This window comes from Populus alba, chromosome 19 (genome assembly GCF_005239225.2).
Source record: "Populus alba chromosome 19, ASM523922v2, whole genome shotgun sequence".
In the NCBI taxonomy this organism is placed as follows: domain Eukaryota; kingdom Viridiplantae; phylum Streptophyta; class Magnoliopsida; order Malpighiales; family Salicaceae; genus Populus; species Populus alba.
The window spans coordinates 8,652,709-8,675,329 of record NC_133302.1 but is presented as its reverse complement, the minus strand read 5'-3'; the positions used below and the strand labels follow the sequence as shown (position 1 = coordinate 8,675,329).

At 32.8% G+C, this 22,621-nt stretch overlaps 2 protein-coding genes across 3 annotated transcripts in view; both read right to left on the bottom strand.

The window, feature by feature from the left end:
- Positions 1–3,257: 3,257 nt before the first annotated feature.
- The window catches only part of LOC118046783 (uncharacterized), a 31,372-nt gene continuing 12,008 nt past the window's right edge, over positions 3,258–22,621 (bottom strand). The window contains exon 7 of the mRNA XM_035055797.2: positions 3,258–3,502. Coding sequence (XP_034911688.1) covers positions 3,404–3,502 — 99 coding nt within the window. The 3' untranslated portion in view covers positions 3,258–3,403. The remainder of the gene's footprint in view (positions 3,503–22,621) is intronic.
- On the bottom strand, positions 3,532–20,202 carry LOC140954137 (uncharacterized). 2 transcript variants are annotated; one of them, XM_073407083.1, is made up of 6 exons: positions 19,616–20,202; positions 19,340–19,514; positions 18,655–18,835; positions 16,652–16,732; positions 4,241–4,348; positions 3,532–3,893 (listed from the first exon to the last, which is right to left on the bottom strand). In XM_073407083.1, exons 1-6 carry the CDS (start codon positions 19,962–19,964, stop codon positions 3,603–3,605), a joined length of 1,185 nt encoding a protein of 394 aa, XP_073263184.1. In that variant the 5' UTR covers positions 19,965–20,202; the 3' UTR covers positions 3,532–3,602. The 2 variants fall into 2 exon arrangements, with proteins under 2 accessions (XP_073263184.1, XP_034911691.1); XM_035055800.2 differs by lacking the exons at positions 3,532–3,893; positions 4,241–4,348 and adding exons at positions 14,758–15,617; positions 16,328–16,435 and having other exon boundaries at positions 19,616–20,199.

Sequence of the window (22,621 nt, the reverse complement as noted above, 5' to 3'; positions counted from 1 at the left end):
AATATGTTTTTTAATATTTTTAAATCATTTTAATGTGCTGATTTTAAAAATAAATTTTTTAAAAAAATAAAAAATATATTATTTTAATGTGTTTTAAAATACAAAGCATTTTAAAAAATAACTTTTACCACATTGCTAAACACCTTTAAACCAAACAAGCTCTGCCACCTTACATCAATAAGAGTTTTATCACCCAATTTTTATGCCCATACAAATATTTTTAAAAAAAACAAAAACAACGAAAAGAAAACTAGCACTGCTTTCCATCTATGGTGATTGTGCAACATATATATGTTCAAAAAATTAAAATAAAAAAAAAGATAACCTAAAGTGACCAACCGACACCTTATTTATATGCACACACCTTAACGAAGACACTAAAGGAGATTGGAATTTCACTATATTGCTCATGTTCAATGAACTTTAGATTTCTTTCAATTTGTACTCAAAAGTTAGGTTGCAGTTGTGCTATATTTGTTTTTTAATTATTTTTAGATTGCATGTTATCACGTGTCTAAGGTGTCAAAAATTATTCTGGAATTAAATGATAGGTCCATTTGATATAATTAAAATTTTAATTATTATAAAAAAATAAGTTAGAAAAACTAAGATTAAAATTGACTTAGACAAAAATTAACAACCTTTTCCAATGTATATAGCTCAAGTGCACATAAAAGTACATTTTAATCCCTAAAATTTTAATTTTTTAATATTTGATCCTTAGTATTTTTTTATATTTTGCTTCATTCCAATTTTTCTTTTACCTTTGAACTCCTTTGTCCTCATACAAGAGAGAGAAAGCTATCAAAAAACATTAAAAAACATTTGCAGAGAGAAAAGTCTTGAGTGGCCGGATTCTAGCCATTAATCATTTTGATTTTAATATTTATGGATTCTGTTTTAAAGAGAAAATGAATGGAGGTAATTTTCACCTTCAATGATTCTAAAAAAAACTATAGTGAAACTTAAGAAGTTTTTTTTTATTTGATTTGATTTTAGATTTTTAGCGAAGCTGTCAATTATATTATATTCTTATTGAAATGAATGGTATATATTGTATCATTTCAAAAAGTGAAACAAAATAGAAATTTTTTTATCTCGTTCGGGATCTTATATCATTCTGGATTTCTTAACCAAATTCTGACCAAGATGTTATGGGTTTCTCACCTGCATTCTGTTATGGTTATGTGATTAAAATACAAACTCTCATATATCATCAACAAACTCCCCCCCTCCTCTTTATATATACGGTTCTCCTATTATTGTAATCCTATCAACAAATCCTTCTAGAAATTATTAGAAATCAACAAAATCTAATCATGTAAATGTGTTTTATTCTAATTCTTGTTTTACTTATTTATAAATGGATGAATAATTTAAGGTTTCTTGTTTTTAGGTTAAACCCATAGATTTTCTTAAATCAAAATCAATCATTTTCGAAGCAAGCATATCACTAATAACTCTCTATGCTTGCTTAAATTTTAAGAAGAAAGCATAAAGTTTCAATCTTTTCAACTTTATTGAAGAATATCTAACAATGTTGATACTGTGAAATTGATAAATTTTCAATTCGGGGTTTGTTTTGTTGACTAAAAGTATTTTTTATTGTTTACCCTTTTGGTTATTGTGGTTGTGTACTATTTGAATGGTTACTAGAAAGTAAATATTTCAAGTTAGGACACAAATTGGTTTAGTCATTGATGTTTCTCAACTATTTGTAAAAATATCTAACCAAAAACCTACTTGACTTTTGAGTGTGTTCGTAGTTGACTTTTGAATGTGTTCATAGCTATGTTTCATAATTTTTAACCTAGTGGATTATTTTAGCTGCTTATTTTTGTGTTTGATTTTTTCTTTGAAAAAAAAAACAACTCACCATCCATCTCCTCCATAAAAATCTTATAATTTGATTATATATTAGCTCCTTCAATCTTAGCATGCCTTTCTCCTATGATTGGAATGATTAAAAGCTTTGCTTTGTGTGTTTATATAAACATGAATCAAATTAATACAAGGCAATCTTCTAGTTTTTAGTATGTTACCAACCATTTTAGTTTAAAAGTTGCACTAGATATCAATGTAACAACTGAAATTAATTTTGTTTTGTTTTTGTTTTTCGATCAATTTACATGACCGAAATCTTATCAAGTGTTGCCACTTTTGGGCTTCTGCTCATACAACATTAGATGATCCAACATGGGCTCGTGGGCAGGTGATTGTTGATGCAAAAAAATTAACTATATATGTTCATTGTAGCAAGAGGATCAATGGTGATGGTAATACTCATCTAGAGCATTACCTTGTTGGTATTAAAAACCAAGTTTAAGCTTGCAAAAAACTCTCTCCAAATATGAAATGGTAAATAAAACACTTGATTAATGACTTGATAGAAAAAAAAAAAAAGACTTATAATTGATATTAAAATTTTTTAATAACCTTTTAATGATGAAGTCTAAAAAGGTGACAGTGCAAATTCAACTTCAAGTGATATGATATAGGTTCCCAAGAAATTAAAAGTATGAAAATGCAAGGCACGAGAACAATTATATAAAAGTTGATTTATTTGCTCCATGAATTACCCTGGGTTCACAACTTAGCATTAAAGGTTTAATGACTTCCAAAGAGAAGGAGCATAATGCAAGGAAAGTCATGACAAGATGATGATATAATGTTGATGTACTATTTAATAGTGTTAAAGCATATTATTATTAAGCAATGATAGATTCCATAACATTAATAGGAATTGGTTATAAAGGACTCATATCATGATTTAAAAGGACATTTTTGAATGATATAGTTCATGGTATCTATGAATACCTTTTGAGAATCAAGGCTAATTGAAAACATTATGGATGCTTCATTATGGTGGATAAGTTGTCAAATGAAAGGAATTGTGAATTTCCTTCCTTATTCTCCATCAATTATTAAAAAAGATAAAAAAAAAAAAAAAAGCTACTTGAAATGTTTGATGAAGTTGTCAAGAAAAAGAAGAAGAGGAGAATATTTTTCAATTTATTAGTGACAATGAGTCCATTAAAGGCCGCTAGAAAGGCATTATAGTAAAAGTAGCATGTGCCACCAACCAATCTAGTAGATCTTCACATGTGTGTTGTTTTGATTGTATGTATTTATTTGAATGTTTATTTTTCGTTTGTTCACCAAGCAGTAGCGAAGCGCAGGCACCGGAATAAGAAAAATAGCAATAACATAATGTTTGAAATAATAGATGGTCAATAAAGAAATTAAAGCAAACCACACTTCCACAATCTTTCTTCTTCTTTTTTGTTTTTCCAGCGTCTATTCTCAAAAACTAACACTCAAACCATCCAAATATAAAACAAAGAAAGCAAAGCAAAAAAAAAGAGAAAAAGAGATGTAAAGAGGCCTAGAATTAACAGAGTGTTCATGTTAGAAACCGCTCGCAGCATAAGAACTTGTCCCATATCAGTCTTAAGCTGTCCTCGAGCATTTTGGAGATTGAATCACTTTCAGCTCCCGGTTCCTTCATAATTGAACAAATGGAGCTTAAAATATTACTTAGAAATCTCACAGATTAGAAGTCGTATATGAGCCAAAGCAACATAAAGAGGCATAGGGAAAAGTCAACCAATAAAGGAACTTGCCTGTATTTCTGAAACAATTCTTTTCAACTTCAGATAAATCTCCCTTGTAGTTTCCCCAGTTCCAGTCCTGAAATCGTATCGATCGCCATCTCTTGCTTTAAGCCTAAATGATGAACTTTTATAGGCTTTGGTTACTGTGTGCCAAACCCCAATGACACTATATCTACCACCAGAACATGCCTTCCCCAGGGGCCATCTTAATCCACCCTTTATATCTGAATCTAGAACTGCAGAATTGATTAGATCTCTAAGGCTATTCATCTCCTCATCCTGCATCGATTCATACAACTAACAGAATAAAAATCCAATTATAACACTAACAGAATAAGTGCATATTACAATGAGGTTTCTTGGCTTTGATATATATGATTATCAGAAGAATAATCTGGCTATTACGGATATTATTTTCCATCATGACATTTCTTTGAAATGGAGAAAGTACTTGCTAGACTAGATTAAATCTGTAATAAGAGGAAAATACAAACGGAGGATGCTTGCTCAATTTTTCTCAGTAACAAGTTTCTCAGTAACATAAAGAGCCCAAGACACTTCATGCTTCAATGAGTGTCTAACAATCATGCAGTATGATTGTAGCTGAATTGCTTTCGCTAACTTACAGATGGAGCTGTTAAGATCCTCCTGGAGCAAAGCATTAGCTTGAGGTCCAGATTCTTATCAAGACATGATACATCTATGACCAGCTGGCGCACTTTGTTTAGCTTAACCTGCAAGAAATCTTTAAACTTTACGACTCCATGAATAAGCAAAAGTATAAAAGTGGAAACCATCTTTAAACTTGAATAACTCCATGAATCTTCCAATCTCTTAAGGTCTTAGGATAAAGTTTCAGGAGCCATATCTCAAATCCAAAGGCATTGGACTCTAATATCACTTGCTGTGTAAGTTGGATTGTAATGGTTTCTATTCACAGATTATCCAGATGATCAAAAGTGAAAATGGTAGTGTATTGGTTATAGAAGGTTACATGGTAAGGAATCAATAACAAGAAGAAGAATATGAGAATGAAGGAGGGATTGGAAGGAGAGATTAGTTATATCATTTTTATTTTAATGCCATTATTTTCAAATTCTATTACACTATATTCCTATACTCCTATAGCTTAATTAATTTTCACTTTGTGCTAGACTAGCACGTGACCATTAGAATTACAAATAAAAACATATAACTTTACAAAACACTATATATTTAACACACACCATTAGCAAACTGTGGCTGTATTTTGTTGGTAGAGTATTGTTACAACACAAATTGAAGCATGTACATATAAGGACGAAGCAAGCAATAAAGGGGAAAGTGGCCATACACTCAATTTTATGGCACTTTTAGCATTGTGATAATAGTTTTTTAAGAAAATATTTTATTCTTGAAATTATATCAAAATAATATTTTTTAAAAATTTTATTTTTTATATTAGTACATCAAAACAATTCAAAAACATAAACAAAATAATTTAAAATTAAAAAATTAAAATTTTAAACAAATAATGTTATGACCGCAATGCCAAATACTTATCAGCTTCACTTGGAGGGTTTTCTTCCACAAGAGCTTTTCATTATTTATTTTAAGATTCTTCGGTGTGGACTACAAAATTTTTCATCCAATTTTGATTTATTAACTTTAATTTCCAAAACCAATGTATCTTGACTTTTTGTTTTTTGGAAAAACAATTGATTTAAAAAACAATCGACATTAATAACATTATTTTAAGATGAAAATCATTTGAAAAGTATTTTAAAAAATGATTTGAGCATTACTATTAGTCACTTATTCATCATTACTATTACTAGTAATAGTAATGCTATTAGTAAATGATGAAGGAAAGGGAAGAACCCGTAAATAGATCGAATATATGATTATGCAAATCTGTAAAACATATATGTATAAGCAACAAGGAATTTCAAGCAATGGCATTGAAATACTTTCCCCCCGCCATTAACCGAAGCAGTGAAGCATATCTTACTGCTGTGTAAACTTACTATTTGCCCTCGCCACTTGGTTATCTTTTAAATATTTCTTAAAAGTTATACCTTCTTTTTCACTAAATAGGGAATATTAAGAAATGTATTGTTTGAAGCAAAAAAATAGTTACACACATATCTATCCTACAAATTCTGCATCCATCCTAATTTTTTCTTCATTAACTACCTTTTAAATATATTATTTTTGGTAATATTTCTCCAAGTAATAGGAAATCTAACTTCAAAATTTATTTTAAGCAACCCATTAATACAATTTTTAAATTTTTTAGATTTAAAATTTCAAATTTACATGCCTTTCAATTCCAATAATGAAATGGTCGAATTTTAGTATTTATATGTTTCTAGAGATGAGAATTTGTGTTTGACGATGGTATTGACTAATATTTGTTGGAATTGGTTTTATAAAACATGAAATAGGTAATTTTAATGTCAAATAAAATGTGAGGTTCACACACTTTTAGAGTTAAAACCATGTTAAATTTTGTAATTTAATATGAGTTCTTTAATATGAAATATTAACATGTTTAAAGACCAACCAAATACGAATAAGAAATTATTCTAAAAACAACTTTCAATGATAAAAATTTTAAACCCATTATATAATGAAAAATATTATTTGTTAACAAGTTTCTATTTGATCAGTAACTTCTTAGTTCTTAAAACGTCCTAGTACATGAACAATATATATTAATTATGATATGATAAAAAAAATGAATATATTTATGAATTTTCTTGAATTGTGAACATTCATGAATATTCATTAAATAATGAACATTCATCAAAAATTAATTAACATTCATGAATAATGAGTAATTCATGTTTTGGTTCCCAATTTATATAAATATAAATAGGCGGAAAGAATATGATTAGAAATTTCTTGAGTTCTTTTTTTATTTGCTATTGGTTTTTCTTAGTATTGTTCTTATATTTATTCTTTCTATTCTTGATCTTAGGAATCTGTTTTTATAAAGAAAAAAAAAGTCCATCACATTAAGTATGTAGATCTTTAAAAGAAATGTATTTTTTCAAGGTAGTGTTGTTGAAATAGTAAGAGGCTTATTAAAGAATTATATGCCTAGTTTAGGAAGCTTCTTGGAGAAATGTAACAAGAATAACTATAAAGAAAACAAAGGGAGACAATTTTGGGCAACTTCACAATATAAGCAATTTTTTAGTTGCATAATATATTCATATGTCTTTGCAAGAAGTAAAATAAAATTCACCCTTTTTTCCTAGAAAGATAATAACCAAATAGATTTTGTGTAAAGTCTTGTGGCTACTATATTGTTACAACATTAATATCAGAATAACAAAACAACTAAAACATAATGCCAAAACATTCTAGCCCCTTCTATATTTTTATATTCACCACTATAATGTAATGATTTTTTTGTCCTTCATGAGAAAAATTAATTTGTATCGAGGGTATTTTTATCTTTTCATACAATGCATTAGTCTTTATAGATTTATTTAAGGGTGTTTTTGTCTATACAATATATTTATGAACAGTAAAAGAACCAAAATACTCCTGGAATAATAATAATAAAAAAAAAAACTAACATGTACAGGGTAGGGGTGTTATTGTCTTTTCTTTTTAAAAATATAGTAAGATTATGTATATGACCACAGGGACAAAAAAATAAAAATAAACCACTGAAATAGGGTTATTGGCATCTTTTTATCTTGGTTTTTTTTTTTTGTAATTTTTAGTTTGGTTAAGGGTAATAATATTATTTACCATTTGATTTATAATTTTTAAATGCAAAAAGTTGTTAATATGTGTCTCGGATGCGCCAGCATGTAGGAGACGTTGTGTGCTTTGGGTGGCGTGTGCGACGTCTCCTAATGGTGAAAAATAAGCTTCTACAATCTCATTTGGTTCTTCTTCATGTCCTCTTTCTATATTGGTGGCATGTGGCATTTAAAGGTAGCTGGTTTATTATCAGTGGCCTTTCCCTTTTTTTCCCATTATTTCTCTCTCCAACCTTATAAAATTAACTTCGGTCCTTATTGTTGTTGGTGTTTTAGATTAAATCCTTTTAACTTTGATATTTTATTTTAGTCTTTTTCCTTGTTGTTCAAAATTTATTTGTTTTCAATTTAATATTTCAATTCTAATTTGTATATATAATATTTTTCAATTTGATCTTTCTACTTTTAATTCCTTTTTTTTTTCTTTGTTCTTTTGTCAAACTTTTTATGATTTTTAATTTTATCCCTTATATCAGATTTTGTGTTTTTGTTTTGTCAATAACAATAATATTAATTTAAATTTTGTCCTTTTTCTTTTGATTTTTTTTCTTTATCCTGTTGTCAAAGTTTTTATTTATAGTCTTTAATTTTGTCCTTTGGATCAAGTTTATGTTTTTTTTTTCAATAATAATAATAATAATAATAATAATAATAATAAATCATTCTAAATTCTAATTTGGAATAATAAATTCTAAATTACAATTTTAATAAATTCTAAATGAAAATATATTTGAATTCTATTCATATAAAATGCAATAAAAAATGAAATATATAAAAATATTATCTAAATTAAATTTATTATATAAATCTAAATGTATTTGATGTAATCTATTAAGTAAATATAATAGATAATTAAATATAATATGAATATATTAGATAGGTAATAAGAATATAATAGGGATGGTACTGAAAAGAATATATGGCATAGCAATTCACAAATTGGATCCATGTAATGCATATCAATAGCAAGACAAAAAAATATATATAGTCTAATGGTAAAATTTGTCTTTACTAAGGAGAAGATGCGTTAATAGTAGTAATGGTGTTGGTTATAATAATAATAATAATAATGGTAATGGTGGCAGCGGCGGCGGCAGCAACAACAACAATAACCTTCAAATCAAGTTTTGTTTTTTGTTATTTTAATAACAGTAGTGGTGGTGGTAATAATAATAATGATAATAATAATAATAATAATAATAATTGTTAAGAAAAAACAACTAAAAAGGAAAGGGGTTCCTTATGGTTATAGAGACAATCCAATTTTCACTATAATAGTCAAGTGATATTTATAGCCTTTTAAAAAAAAAAAAGACATGCCTTAGAAGCTAGGAGTATTTTTATGTTTTCATGCCATAATAGTCATTCTAATTTTGGTTGAAGGTATTTTTGTCTATTCAATATTTTTAATAACAGTGAAATAATAAAAATACTCTAAGGATAGTGAAATAACAAAAATAAATTTGAAAAAAAGTTGTTGGTCCATTGAAGTTGCCATGCCCTTTGAACAGAACGTGGTGCGGCTTCGACATACGTTAAAAATAAGCTTTCATTGTATAATTTTATTCTTTGTTGTCTTCTTTTATATTATGAATAACGTATGTCGAAAATAAACAATGTTATATTATCATTAATTAATATTGTTATACATATATCATGACTATCAATCCTCTTTTCACTCCATTTCTATACTTAGTATTATTTTGTATATAAAAAATAATCCAGCGCGAGCATACTAGTGAATGTATATAAAAGGATGAATAAGGGGAAAAGGGACGCAATCAATCAAAGCTACTTATCTACTAAGGAGCAGCTTCAAAAAAGAGTTCTTCGTTCTTTCTTCTAACATTCTTAAGAAAGAATAAATCGGGAAAGGGACACGCACACACTCAATTAAGCTACTACTTCACTAAGAGGATTTGATTTACTTTGTTGGGAGGGTTTTCTTCTAAGATTCTTCTACGAGGACTACAAAATTTATCCTCTTTAGCTCCATGGAAGAACCTAAGTCTTTTCCTAGGAATAAGTAGCTTTAAATATTTGTAATGTTTTATTGTTTGTTTTTACGTTTCTAATTGTTTTCTTAAATTATTTTCTTATACATCCAAAAAAAACATCTAATTGATACTTAATTTTTTAGATAATTTTGATATATATATATATATATATATATATATATTAAATTTTCATTTGTGTTAACATAGTTCGTTAATGCACTAAAGGAAGAGATGAAATGGAAGAAATTGATATACTCTTTTTTCTTTTCGTTTGTTTTAACATGACTCATTAATGCACTTCTATAGGTAATTGATTTTACAAAGAAGATACGCATTCATGGCATCTATTCTCGGAAAACCTCTATATCTCTTTAACATTTTGCATTTATTAATTGCATAAAGAAATCCACTTCTCCCTCAAATACTTTCACAATCTTTCTTCTTCTTTTTTGTTTTTCCAACCAAGCCCAAGATGAGACGAGCACCTCTTTGCGATGCATAGGAACCCAATGGATAATTGTATTGGGCAAGGTGGTTTGGAAAGGATAGAGCATGAGGACGTTCGTTACCGTTGAATTACCTGATAACAGAATTGAATCCTTTTCGCGTTTGACTTCTGAATTGCATACTGACGGACTTCCACATTCCGAACTCCATATTGATTAACTTCATCCCCTCTTTCTATATATAAAAAACAATATTATATGTGAAGATATAGTTAAAACAATTGAGAGGGATCAAAATATTACTTCTTGTTCCTGTTTGTGGCACTTTCTTACTGTTTTTTTTTATATGTTATTGCAAGCAACAATGGAAAAACACAGTGGATTTGGTAGAGGAGAAGTCCTGTGAAATCAGCCAAGAAACAAAGAATCTAAGGAAGAGCTGGAGATAGCAAGGGTGGCTTTTAATCTTAGGAGGATGAGAACATCCTACACCCTGGGGTTCTGTTAGAGGAGAGTTCTCATTGGGTATTAACTCATCTGAGTTTATATCATCACTATGATCCATTCACGATCAACAAGAAGATGAAACCAAGTGATTTGGGTAATTTATACAGGCTGCTTGTGCCTTCAGATCTGGTGGAGAAACCAGTTTGGGTTTGAAGGTCAGGGTTTGGGATATGTGTTGGGATATTGCCATTAATGGGCAACAACTTGTGCACCTACCCTAAGAAGTAGAGTTGTTATTGTCAAAATGCTACAATAGAAGTTGCACCAACCATTGACAAAAATGGTGCAACCCATGTGCTGCCACCATTTATGCCATAATTGATGGCCTCTTGTATTACCATTGATGCCTATAAATAGAGGCATTATTTGAGAGCAAAATGAGAGAGAGAATGAGTGTGAAGAATAGAAAGGAGAGAAAGAGGAGGCTGTCAAGGGCAGCAGTGTGTGAGAGCAATGAGAGTGAGTTTGAGTGAAGTGATCCTCCTCCTCCATGTGTGTTGTAACCCTTTCTCTATTTCTCAAATAATATTGGCTCTTCTCCCGTGGATGTAGGCGGATTGCCGAACCACGTTAAATATTATGTTAGTGTGCTTAGCCTCCAATGAGCAGTTATTAGTACATCACTGATTGGATTCCCTATCAATTGGTATTAGAGCATATGATTTAAAGTGGTGTTTGATTTTTTCTCAAAAATGAAAGTTGTCAAAATTGTGTTCTGACCATACCACCGTATAGAGGAGGAAGAGACGACACCACTAGTGAAAATTGCGTCAAAATCGAACGTCGGGCATGGTCGCACACGCCCCTACACACTAGCGAGTTGGCAGCCTATGAGAGCAGACGCACCCCACGCGACTTCTTCGCCTGGATGGGCTAACCCGATTGGAATACTAGACCACCTGACCCACGTGCCTAACCCGGATAATGATGATGTCATCATAACATAGTATGGCGTCAGCACGCATAGTTGGCATGTCATGTCAGCGCCCAGTCAACATAATTGGACCCACATGCCACATCATCAACCATGAGCCAAGTTGGATCAAGCCGAGGGAAAGGATCCAATGTAGTTAATCCTATGTGCAACCAGATCTGAGATTGAATCTGAGCCGTTGATGAGGCCAGAATTGTTTTGATCAAAGCTTAGCCGTCGGAAATGCGATTTGGACAATTTCAGACTTGTTTCTAGCTAATTTGATCATTCCGGATGCAATGGTATGGTCTGATCATTGAGATTTGAGATCAAAAGTGGTGGTGGTGAGTTATTAAGAGAGATTGCTCGATTAGGAGACATTTAAAGGTCATCATGGTGGTCGATGGAAATGATGAAGAAGAAGAAGAAGGTGTATGTGTTTTACCCAATTACATGTGCTGAACTGTTAAGTAGAGAATTTTAATTGCCTTGATAGAAGGCAAAATTAGGACACTCTGGACACCCGAGATGTGGACGATTTGAGGTGGAGAGTGAAAATTGACGAAGACCAATCTTGACGAATCTAAGCACTAGTAGTCTCGCTAGATGTTGAGAAATCATGTATAAAACAAAATATTCCAGATCACTTGTAAAGAAAAGCCGTAAAAACGCTAGCAAATGGTTGTATATACGAAAAGGAAGTACGATGGATAGATATGGCCTAAGAAGTTCTGGCTAGGAGATTGGGTTTTAAATGGGACCGTTGTGACCCCTCCAATCTTTCCAAGGAACTTGCTTAGTTGAAGGATTATCCATACGGTACTATTTTCGTATATGTAACAATTTGTAATGAAAATGGTGAAGACTAGCAGGATGACGTCACAAGGGGAACAGTTAGGTTATGTATGATTAAGGATCTGATGGAGTGGTGATTTCTCCAAAAAAAGTAAATTCGATGACTGTAATTTCTCGAAGGGAAAATTGATGAAGACCCTGATAATGAAAGAGAAAAATAGCAAGGGGATAAAGATTGACACTCTATTTTGACTTAATAGGTGTTGTGACAGATGAGCTATTGTCAAACATAAAAGCAAGGAATAATGAGAAATCTGGAGAATATAAATTGCACAAGGGCACACCAGGATTGTGCAGAAGTACCCGAAAGATCCAATGAGGTACTGAAATGAGACAACAGGTGCAAGGAGAAAAAGAGTTCCCAGATAAAGCTCAGAGCAAAGACTATGTGAAAAGTTGTACAATAGGAAGTCTCTTGTGCACTTAATGAAGACAACAGGCGAAGACCTTTCTAATGCATACAAGGATGGAAAGATGAGCTGTTGTAGAAGCACCTAATTGAGGGGGTGCGAACGCCTGTGATAAAAGGCGACCACCTATGAAAGGAGAACACACTAAAAAGAATTGGTGTAAGTGGAGCTATTAAGCAAAAAGGCATAGAAGCTCCAAACATAGAACTCGAGGTGGAGGATTGCGAGGAGTATACCGCAACTTTCTCTTTCTATGTAGTCAATGGCAATAATCTCTCCCAAGTCCACATGGTGGTAGAGAATCTTGAAGCCACTGGAGTCATCCTAGATGAAGGAGGACGAGACCGCTCCACGACGAGTGGAGACACCTCAGATAGAAGGTGTGAGGGCCACAATGTGAGTCCAAATTTAGATCGCCGCATGACAATGAGCAGAAACACCTCAGATGGAAGGTGTGCAGGCTATGATAGAAGCCCCAGTTCAAACCGTCTTATGACAACAGGCGAAGACACCTTAGAGAAGGTGTGAGAGCCATGATAGGAGCCCAGTTCAGAACGCCCCAGAGCCAATGTGATGGCCATATATAAGTGGACAGGTGCATGGATAGCCAATGAAGTGACTATGATGAGTATGAAGACAAATGCAAGATTGACTTTCATGGATATTGCCCTCATGCTAAAGATCAATGAGCTAAAAGACATTTGCCTTGGACAATAAGTTGGGTGACTTATGGAGCATTAAGATGCGACTGCTATGAAGGAGCAGAGGGCATGCGCAGGTTCCTGGAACAAATTGACTCTTGTCAAGGTGGTGAGCTTGGTGATGACATTGTAATACTCAAAGTATGAAGACATATGGATCAACCTTTAATGAGCTGCCCCATGGTTAAAGGTGGAGAACTACCTGGACTCTTGAGATTAAGAGTGGGAGACTCGCGGAGAAGTAAAGCGTGGTTCCTAGAGTGGAACAAAGGGCAGACACAACTCCTGGATGAGTAGACTTTTGGAAAAGTGATGAACTTGTGATCACATTGAAATACTCATATAATGACTGTCGCACTTGAAAATATTTGTTTGAGAGGGTGTTGTAAGCCTTGGTGCGAGGCTTGAAAAATCATTCCAGACCGAGCATGGTTAATACGCTTGAAGGGGAATGTTGTGTCCTAGAGACAAACGTTAACACTCTTCAGATATGATGTGGAAAATCATCTGGTTGAAGTGATCCTTTAGTGTGAGAAAAGGTGTGCTTTTAAGTGACTCTAATGATTGAAAGGTTTGGTGAGTACTTGTAAACTTGGCCACAGACGCTCTCAAAATGGTAAGCTTAGAAGAGCTGCAGGATATAAGCTTGTGCTGAAGAAGCAAGAGGACAATTGCTCATAAAATGTCAAGGGGGTGATTGTTGGGATATTGCCATTAATGGGCAACAACTTGTGCACCTACCCTAAGAAGTAGAGTTGTCATTGTCAAAAGGCTACAATGAAAGTTGCACCAACCATTAACAAAAATGGTGCAACCCATGTGCTGCCACCATTTATGCCATAATTGATAACCTCTTGTCTTGCCATTAATGCCTATAAATAGAGGCATTTGAGAGCAAAATAAGAGTGTGAGGAATAGAAAGGAGAGAAAGAGGGGGCTGCCAAGGGCAGCAGCCCTACTGCAATATGCAGCAGTGTGTACATAAATTAGTACATCACCAATGAGCGGCCCTGCTCCAAGGAGTAGTTATTGGTACATTACTAGTCGGATTCCCTAACAATATGAACACGCAGAGTCGAGCATATCTGAAGGCACGAGCAGCCTGCATAAATTACCCAAATCATTTGGTTTCATCTTCTTCTTGATCGTGAATGGATCATAGTGATGATATAAACTCAAATAAGTTGATACCCCACGAGAACTCTCCTCTAATAGATCCCCCATGGTGTAGGACGTTCTCATCCTTCTAAGATTAAAATTCACCCTTGCTCTCTCCAACTCTTCCTCAGATTCTTTGTTTCTTGGATGATTCTGCGAGACTTCTCCTCTACCAAATCCCCCGTGTTTCTCCATTGTTGCTTGCAATAACAAATAAAAAAAAAAACAACAAGAAAGTGCCACAAACAGGAACAAGAAGTAATATTTCGATCCCTCTCAATTATTTTAACTATATTTTCTCTTCTAATATTGTTCTATATATAGAGAGAGGGGATGAAGTTAATCAGTATGGAGTTCGGAATGTGGAAGTCCGTCAGTATGCAATTCGAAAGTCAAACACAAAAAGGATTCAATTCTGTTATCAGGTAATTCAACGGTAACAAACGTCCTCATGCTCTATCCTTTCCAAACCACCTCACCCAATACAATTATCCATTGGGTTCCCATGCATCGCACAAAGAAGATACGCATTCATGGCATCTATTCTCAAAAACTAGCACTCAAACCATCCAAATATAAAAGAAAGAAAGCAAAGAAAGAAAGAAAAAGATATGTAACGAGGCCTAGAAATAACAGAGAGGAGAGAAATCGGACTTGCAAACGGTTCCTCGTGATGGGATAAGATACAGACAAGATAGGGCTCTCCCCCTTTTCATGTTGAAGAGGATGAAAAGAGAGTTAAAATTGGAATGATCATGTTATAAACCGTTCGCAGCATAAGAACTTCTCCCATATCAATCTTATGCTGTCCTTAAGCATTTTGGAGATTGAATCACTTTCAGCTCCCCGTTCCTTCATAATTCAACAAAACAGCTTAAAATATTATTTAGAAATCACTTAGAAATCTCACAGATTAGAAGTCGTATATGAGCCCATGCAACATAAAAAGGCATAGGGAAAAGTCAACCAACAAAGGAACTTGCCTGCATTCTGAAACAATTCTTTTCAACTTCAGATAAATCTCTCTTGTAATTTCCCCAGTTCCAGTCCTAAAATTGTATCGATCGGCATCTCTTGCTTTAAGCCTAAATGATGAACTTTTATAGGCTTTGGTTACTGCGTGCCAAACCCCAATGACACTATATCTACCACCAGAAGATGCCTCCTCCCCCAGGGGCCATCTTAATCCACCCTTCATATCTGAATCTAGAACTGCAGAATTGATCAGATCTCTAACGTTATTCATCTCCTCTTCCTGCATCGATTCATACAATCAGTCACTCCACGGCGTCACTATTAGGAGTTAAATTCCAATTATATCTCTAACAAAATATGTGTATATTACAATGAAGTTTCTTGGCTTTGATATTTTAAGCGGTATATATGATTATCAGAAGAATAATCTAGCTTAGTTACAAAGCCGCCAATACCAAATCATTGCCTTCTGCTTAATAAACTAAAATTGTCCCTAGTAGCTTTGCGCTGTCTAGACTCTAGATGAAAATCTCTCATGCAAAATTTGGGAAATCATTGTTCCAACTATGAAAATCATTAATTTTTCAAGCATGAAAGACCAATATCCAGGAATATGGTTTTAAGCTTCTAAATTTCGTTCTAGACTTGTTAGCCTATCTCGCTAGTGCAAGCCTACTCAATGCTTGTTTTACATATGTTCTCTTCCAGGTGTGATCAAACTAAGTTCTAGGATAGAGATTATTTGCTAATTTCCATCATGACATTCTTTGAAATGGAGAAAGGACTTGCTAGACTAGATTAAATCTGTCATTGGAGGAAAATACAAAGAGAGGATGCTTGCTCAAGTTTTCTCACTAACAATTTTCTGCTGGGTTTGGGCAGAGCGCAAGACACTTCATGCTTCAATGAATGTCTAACAATCATGCAGTATGATTGTAGCTATATTGCTGTTGTTGAATAAATTTTTCAGCGAGAGACAGTACAACTTACAGTTAGAGCTGTTAAGATCTTCCTGAAGCAAAGCAGAAGCCTGAGGTCCAGATTCTTATCAAGACATGATACATCTATGACCATCTGACGCACTTGGTTTAGCTCAATCTACAAGAAATCTTTATAATTTAATGCCACACCATGAACAAGCAAAAGTATAAAAGTGGAAACCATCTTAAATCCATCAGTGAATATCAGAAGGTGTCCATGAGATTACACAATGTCACATTGATAAAGCGCAAATTACCAAAAACAAATTAATTCTACCATATAATATGACAAATTAATATGAGAGGACACGACTCGAGGTAGTACAAAACCTGCCTTGTAGAGTTGAAGTTTTTTATTTTCCAGCACAATACATTTGCATAAAACAGTTGCATCTGGCCGTGTATTATCAGACAACTGCTTGAAGGAAGAAAAGTTAGTAACAAATTGGATTAAAAACATAAGAAAAACACTACTATGGGTCGGTTTGCAGCAAAAGGAATACCTTTACAGTGTAAGCATCTTTCTCCACTAAAACACATCAACTCCAATCGCTGGGACCACTCCATCTATAATATTTTCCATATATGAAGAAGGAATATCTGTATGCAATGATCTTCTGAGTTGTCTCAACATGGCTTCTTCAACCTGAATTTTATTGACACTTTCTAGTCCCATTGAATGGCTCCTGCATCACAGAATTAGTATAATTATTCTTGCTTGCTTATCCTTGTAGAACTGAAATATAAAACATGCTTCTTATGCACAGATGGAGAATATGAATTTAATTTAGCATAAGCAGTTATGGCTTCTAATATAAGCGTATCAACAATATCTACGCTACTTGGAGCACCAGCAAAACTTGTTTGGCAGCGATCAAAGTAATCACTAGAGCAAAACAAGTCATGTGATACACTCAGGTGTGGCAGAAAATTAATAGATTAAGAAGTCGTTTAGAAAAGTGTCGAAACAAACCAAATCAAAATATTAACTGAGATACAATCATATGGTCCAAGTTCACAAGGAAGAACACCAATTAACTCCAGTGGAGGTCCTTTATGGAGGAACAAACACTTGTACGTAAAAAGTCCACTGAACACCAGAAGGACTATAACGGTTCAAAATTCAAGAATTCTATACCTACAGTGCTTCAAAAAGTTAGAGAATTCTATGCCTAGTTCAGGAAGCTTCCTGCTGGAATGCAACAGGAATAACTACAAGGAGAACAAAGTGAGACAATTCCAGGCAACTTCACAACATTATCAATTTTCAATAAGTTGGAAAAAAGATGATGTTCCAATTAACATTAACTCAATTTGCAAAAACTATAGAGAGAATTGGATTGCTCACCCATGAAAATGAATTTTTCCCAATCGAGCAACCAATGTTGGCTTTACTTTTTCAGAACCCTGATCATCCATTTCATTCCTCAAAATTTCGAAAGAAGAGAGTAGTTCTTGCTGTACGTTTTCCGCTATAATGTCCCATGGACTTCTGGAGGAATTCCTTTCCGGTTTGCTATCCCCTAAATTGCATGAAATTTAATACAAAGGTTTCAATAAAAGGCTGAAGCAACTAACAGGAGCACAAATTATAAAAATTTCAATAAGGATGGTACACGAACCTTCAGTTACAATGCTACTCACCAAGACCAGAGACTTTTCTCAGTTTTCGCTCATAATATTCAAAGGAAATCAGCTCGTGATGGATGTAAGGAGGAAACTGGCCATCTTCGTCCAGGCCAACAGCAAACCATTTTTACAAGAAGTGGATGCATCAAATTCATTTTTCTTTGAAATTGAGGGTGCGGTGTCTCTGGAATTGGGGGTGCCCCTCTCACATCCTGCTGGTGTTAACTTACAGTTAGAGATGTTAAGATCCTGCTGGTGCAAAGCATTAGCCTGAGGTCCAGATTCTTATCAAGACATGATACATCTATGACCAGCTGGCGCACTTTGTTCAGCTTAACCTACAAGAAAGCTTTATACTTTAATACTCCATGAACAAGCAAAAGTATAAAAGTGGAAACCATCTTAAATTCATAAGTGAATATCAGAAGGTGTCCATGAGATTACACGATAAAGCACAAATTACCAAAAAGAAATTAATTCTACCACATAATATGACAAATTAACATGAGAAGACGAGACTCTAAGTGGTACAAAACCTGCCTTGTAGAGCAGAAGTTTTTTATTTTCCACCACAATACATTTGCATAAAACAGTTGCATCTGGCCGTGTATTATCAGACAACTGCTTGAAGGAAGAAAAGTTAGTGACAAATTGAATTAAAAACATAAGAAAACACTACCAAGAGTCGGTATGCAGCAAAAGGGATACCTTTACAGTGTAAACATCTTTCTCCTCTTCAAAATCAATTCCAATCTCTGGGACCACTCCATCTATAATATTTTCCATGTATGATGAAGGAATATCAGTGTACAATGATCTGTTGAGTTGTCTCAAAATGGCTTCTTCAACCTGAATTTTATTCACACTTTCTAGTCCCATTAAATAGTTCCTGCATCACACAATTTGTATAATAATTCTTGCTTGCTTATCCTTGTAGAATTGAAATATAAAACATGCTTCTTATGTACTGATGGAGAATATGAATTTCGTTTAACATAGGCAGTTATGCCTTCTAATATATGCATATCAACAATATCTACGTTACACTGATAGAGCACCAGCAGAATTTGTTTGGCAGCGATCAAAGCAATCACTAGAGCAAAACAAGTCATATGATACACTCAGGTCTCGAAACAAACCGAATCAAAATATTAACTTCAGTCGAGGTCCTATATGGAGGAACAAACACTTATATGCTTACGTTCTTCCCTTAGTTCACTGAGTATGTCATGGAGAATAATCTGAGACAATTCCAGGCAACTTCACAACATAAGCAATTTTCAGTAATTGCATTCTTCCATCTAAAAAGGCATCATAAGTTGGAAAAAAGATGATGTTCCAATTAACATTAACTCAATTTGCAATATCTATAGAGAGAAGTTGGATTGCTCACCCACGAAAAGCGATTTTGCCCATTCGAGCAACCAATTCTGGCTTTAATTTTTCAGAACCCTGATCATCCATTTCATTCCTCAAAATTTCGAAAGAAGAGAGCAGTTCTTTCTGTAAGTTTTCCGCTATAATCTCCCATGGACTTCTGGAGCAAGTCCTTTCCAGTTTGCTATCCTCTTCATTGCATGAAATTTAATACAAAATTTATAATAAGAACATTTAACTCAAACACCATTCAAGGGAAGAAGCAACTAACAGAGAAGGATGGAACACCAACCTTCAGTTACAATGCTATTCACCAAGACCAGAGGCTTTTCTCCCGTTTTACGCTCAATATATTCAAAGGAAATCGGCTCGAGATGGATGTAAGGAGGAAACTGGCCATCTTCGTCCAAGCCAACAGCAAACCATTTATATATGGTAGTGTCTGCATCAACAATCTTTCCACTCTTTGTTTTACGGGAAGTGGATGCTCTCAAATTCATATTTCTTTGAAATTGAGGTTGCAGTGTCTCTGGAATCGGGGCTGCCCTTCTCACATCCTTGGAATGCCGCTTGTGTGGAGGAATGTAAGCCATCAAATTTACAGGAAACGTATGTAGCCTGGCTGCCCAAAAAGAACACATTATTGAAACAAGAAAGCAGAAAGAAACCTACAGGAAAAGAAAAGAAATTCCGCTATTTCAAGAACCCAGAAGAAAGAAGGAAAAATCCAGTCACAGATGATCACAACATGAATTCCAAAGAAAAAAGAAACAACCCAGATAAACTAATGTTGCAATAAATTGATTAAGTCGATCATTTCAGTAAAAATGATGTATTTAAGCTAAGAACTAAGACCCAAAGGTAAAGAAACTGAGTATGATTAAAGCAGTAGAGGGGCGATCATACTTGAGAGTTAAAAATTGTTGTTGATCGTGCAACGGTAGCTTTTTTCTGTTGGTATTATATTGTCACAACACAAATGCGACCGTGTATATATATAACCATATAGAAAAAAATAAAAATCGGTAAAAAGTTGCCTACAAAGTATTTTTTATTTAAAAATATATTAAAATAAATTTTTTAAAAAAATTATTTTTGATATCAATATATCAAAACAATCTAAAATATATATAAAAAATTTATTAAAAAAATAATAATTTTTAAAAATATAATTTGTACCGCGTTTCCCAACACACCATCAACCTTAAAAAAACCTCGAAGTTGTGGTTTTTTTACGGTTTAAAAAAAAAAATCACAATTTAAAAGAAAAAAACTTTAGTTTTACAATTTAATTTGATAAATTCAAAATATAAAATATGAAATTTTAATAATTATATAAAAAATAAATTATAACAAATTATAAATACTAATTTTCAATAAATTAAATGTGAATTGAAATTTAAAAAAAAAAACAATATAGATTAAAAAAAAATTCAAAATAAAAACATTATTGTAATAAATGGTGTTTTATGAGGTATCCACAATGAAAACATCATTTCGTTTTTGTTTTTTTTTAATTTAACAGTATTACATAATATTTTCTTTTAAAAAAAATATCTTTTGGTTATTTTTTATTTTGATCCCTCTATTGTTTATATTTGTTCTTTTGAGGCCGTGTGTATTTGAAATTGGACTTGGTAATTTGTTTTGTATGCCTGCTTTATTGGATCTTAGGGTGTTGAGAAAAGATTTTGTTGCTTGATTAATTTTGATTTGGTAAAATTAAATGAAAAATTATTAATTTAAAATAATTGAAGGTTGAACTTGAACAATAGAATAATATTTAGTCATTTTTTCCTTGAAGTAATTAATCACTGAATTACATGGCCAAGGGGTACATAACTCCCCCTCTTTTTTTGTCGCTAAACGTTTTCAATTGCATTGAGTATATTTAGGGTTGGACATACGAATGTTTTTTTATTGTTTAAATATAGGGATCCCACAATGTCGAGGAAAAACTTTGACTTGCAGTTAATGCTTAATTTTTGTAAAATAAAGTTTAATTTTATTGATTTAAAACAATTATTGCTTAACATTGGGAAGGCCTTACGATAAGGTCTTATGCTAATGTGCAGGAATTGTATTGGTTTCATAATTGATTTAGGATTTATTTTTTCTATTTTATTTATAACTTTTATTTTTATTTTTCCAGCAATGTTTAAAATGTTTTTACCTATTATAAATATGATTATTTAAGCTGTATTTAGTTTTTTTTTTTTTTTGTAGACTTTGATTTCAACAATTATTATTGTATGAAAGAGGTGATCATACTTTTTTGTTCTTCATTGAACTACTTTGACTTATCAAAGAATTTATCAAATTTCATGGTATCTTCCATACTACTCGTTTACGTCTCTTTATAGGCGTTGGGTGAGGGTTTTTCGATTACTTATAGTCCTTGTGTTTTGGTATAAGATATCATTGTGTCAATCTTAAAACCTGAGTTTAGCTTTCTTGAAAAAAAATTTGATATGATTGTGGGTTTTTAATTCTTTATATCTATGGGGTTCACATCAAACTGACATGATCTATCCTAATCTTAATATGCTTACCCCATTAGTGATACCTCCACTTTGCAACTACATGTAAGATGGTTATCATTTCTCTTTCATAGGTAGATAAAGCTTGTTGTTTTGGGCCAAAGCTTTGCTAATATAGGTTATTAAATGCCATTCTTGTATTAGTACAAATGTGTTTATATTACAAATGTTTTCTTAAGATCTAGTAGGGCTAGGATAGGAAGCTAGCTATATATGGTAGGTATATGACAAAGGTTGGGTCATCATTATCTTTATATGTCTGAAAGCCTCTAGTACTTGTTCAATGTATTAAAATACATTATTTTTCAATAATTGTGTCAATGGCTTACATATAGACCTATAAACTTTAACAGAGTTTCAGTAGTAACTAGTAATACCTAGAAAACCACGTAATTGCTTGATGTTTTTAGGTATAGGTAAGTCAACAACCTTGATTACCACACATGGGTGAATGGTGTTTGAGGGTTAAAGGATTCATCACCTAGTTATCTGGTTCAAGGTTACTAGAAAACTCGAGTATACTAGTATTATCAGAAATTTCAAAGATAAGGAATTGGTTATAGTTAGGGAAGATATTAGTACCCCTATTGTACCCTACTTAAGATAAGTTGCACTGTATGGTTTGAATGTGGTTTAATAGTTTTGATTGGTTTCTTACCGACAGTTTCTCTATGGCTTAGGATGGAGATTTATTCGTGTGAATAAATCTGGTGTTTTGAATTTATTATGGACTCATATACCTGAACAAATTCTTATGA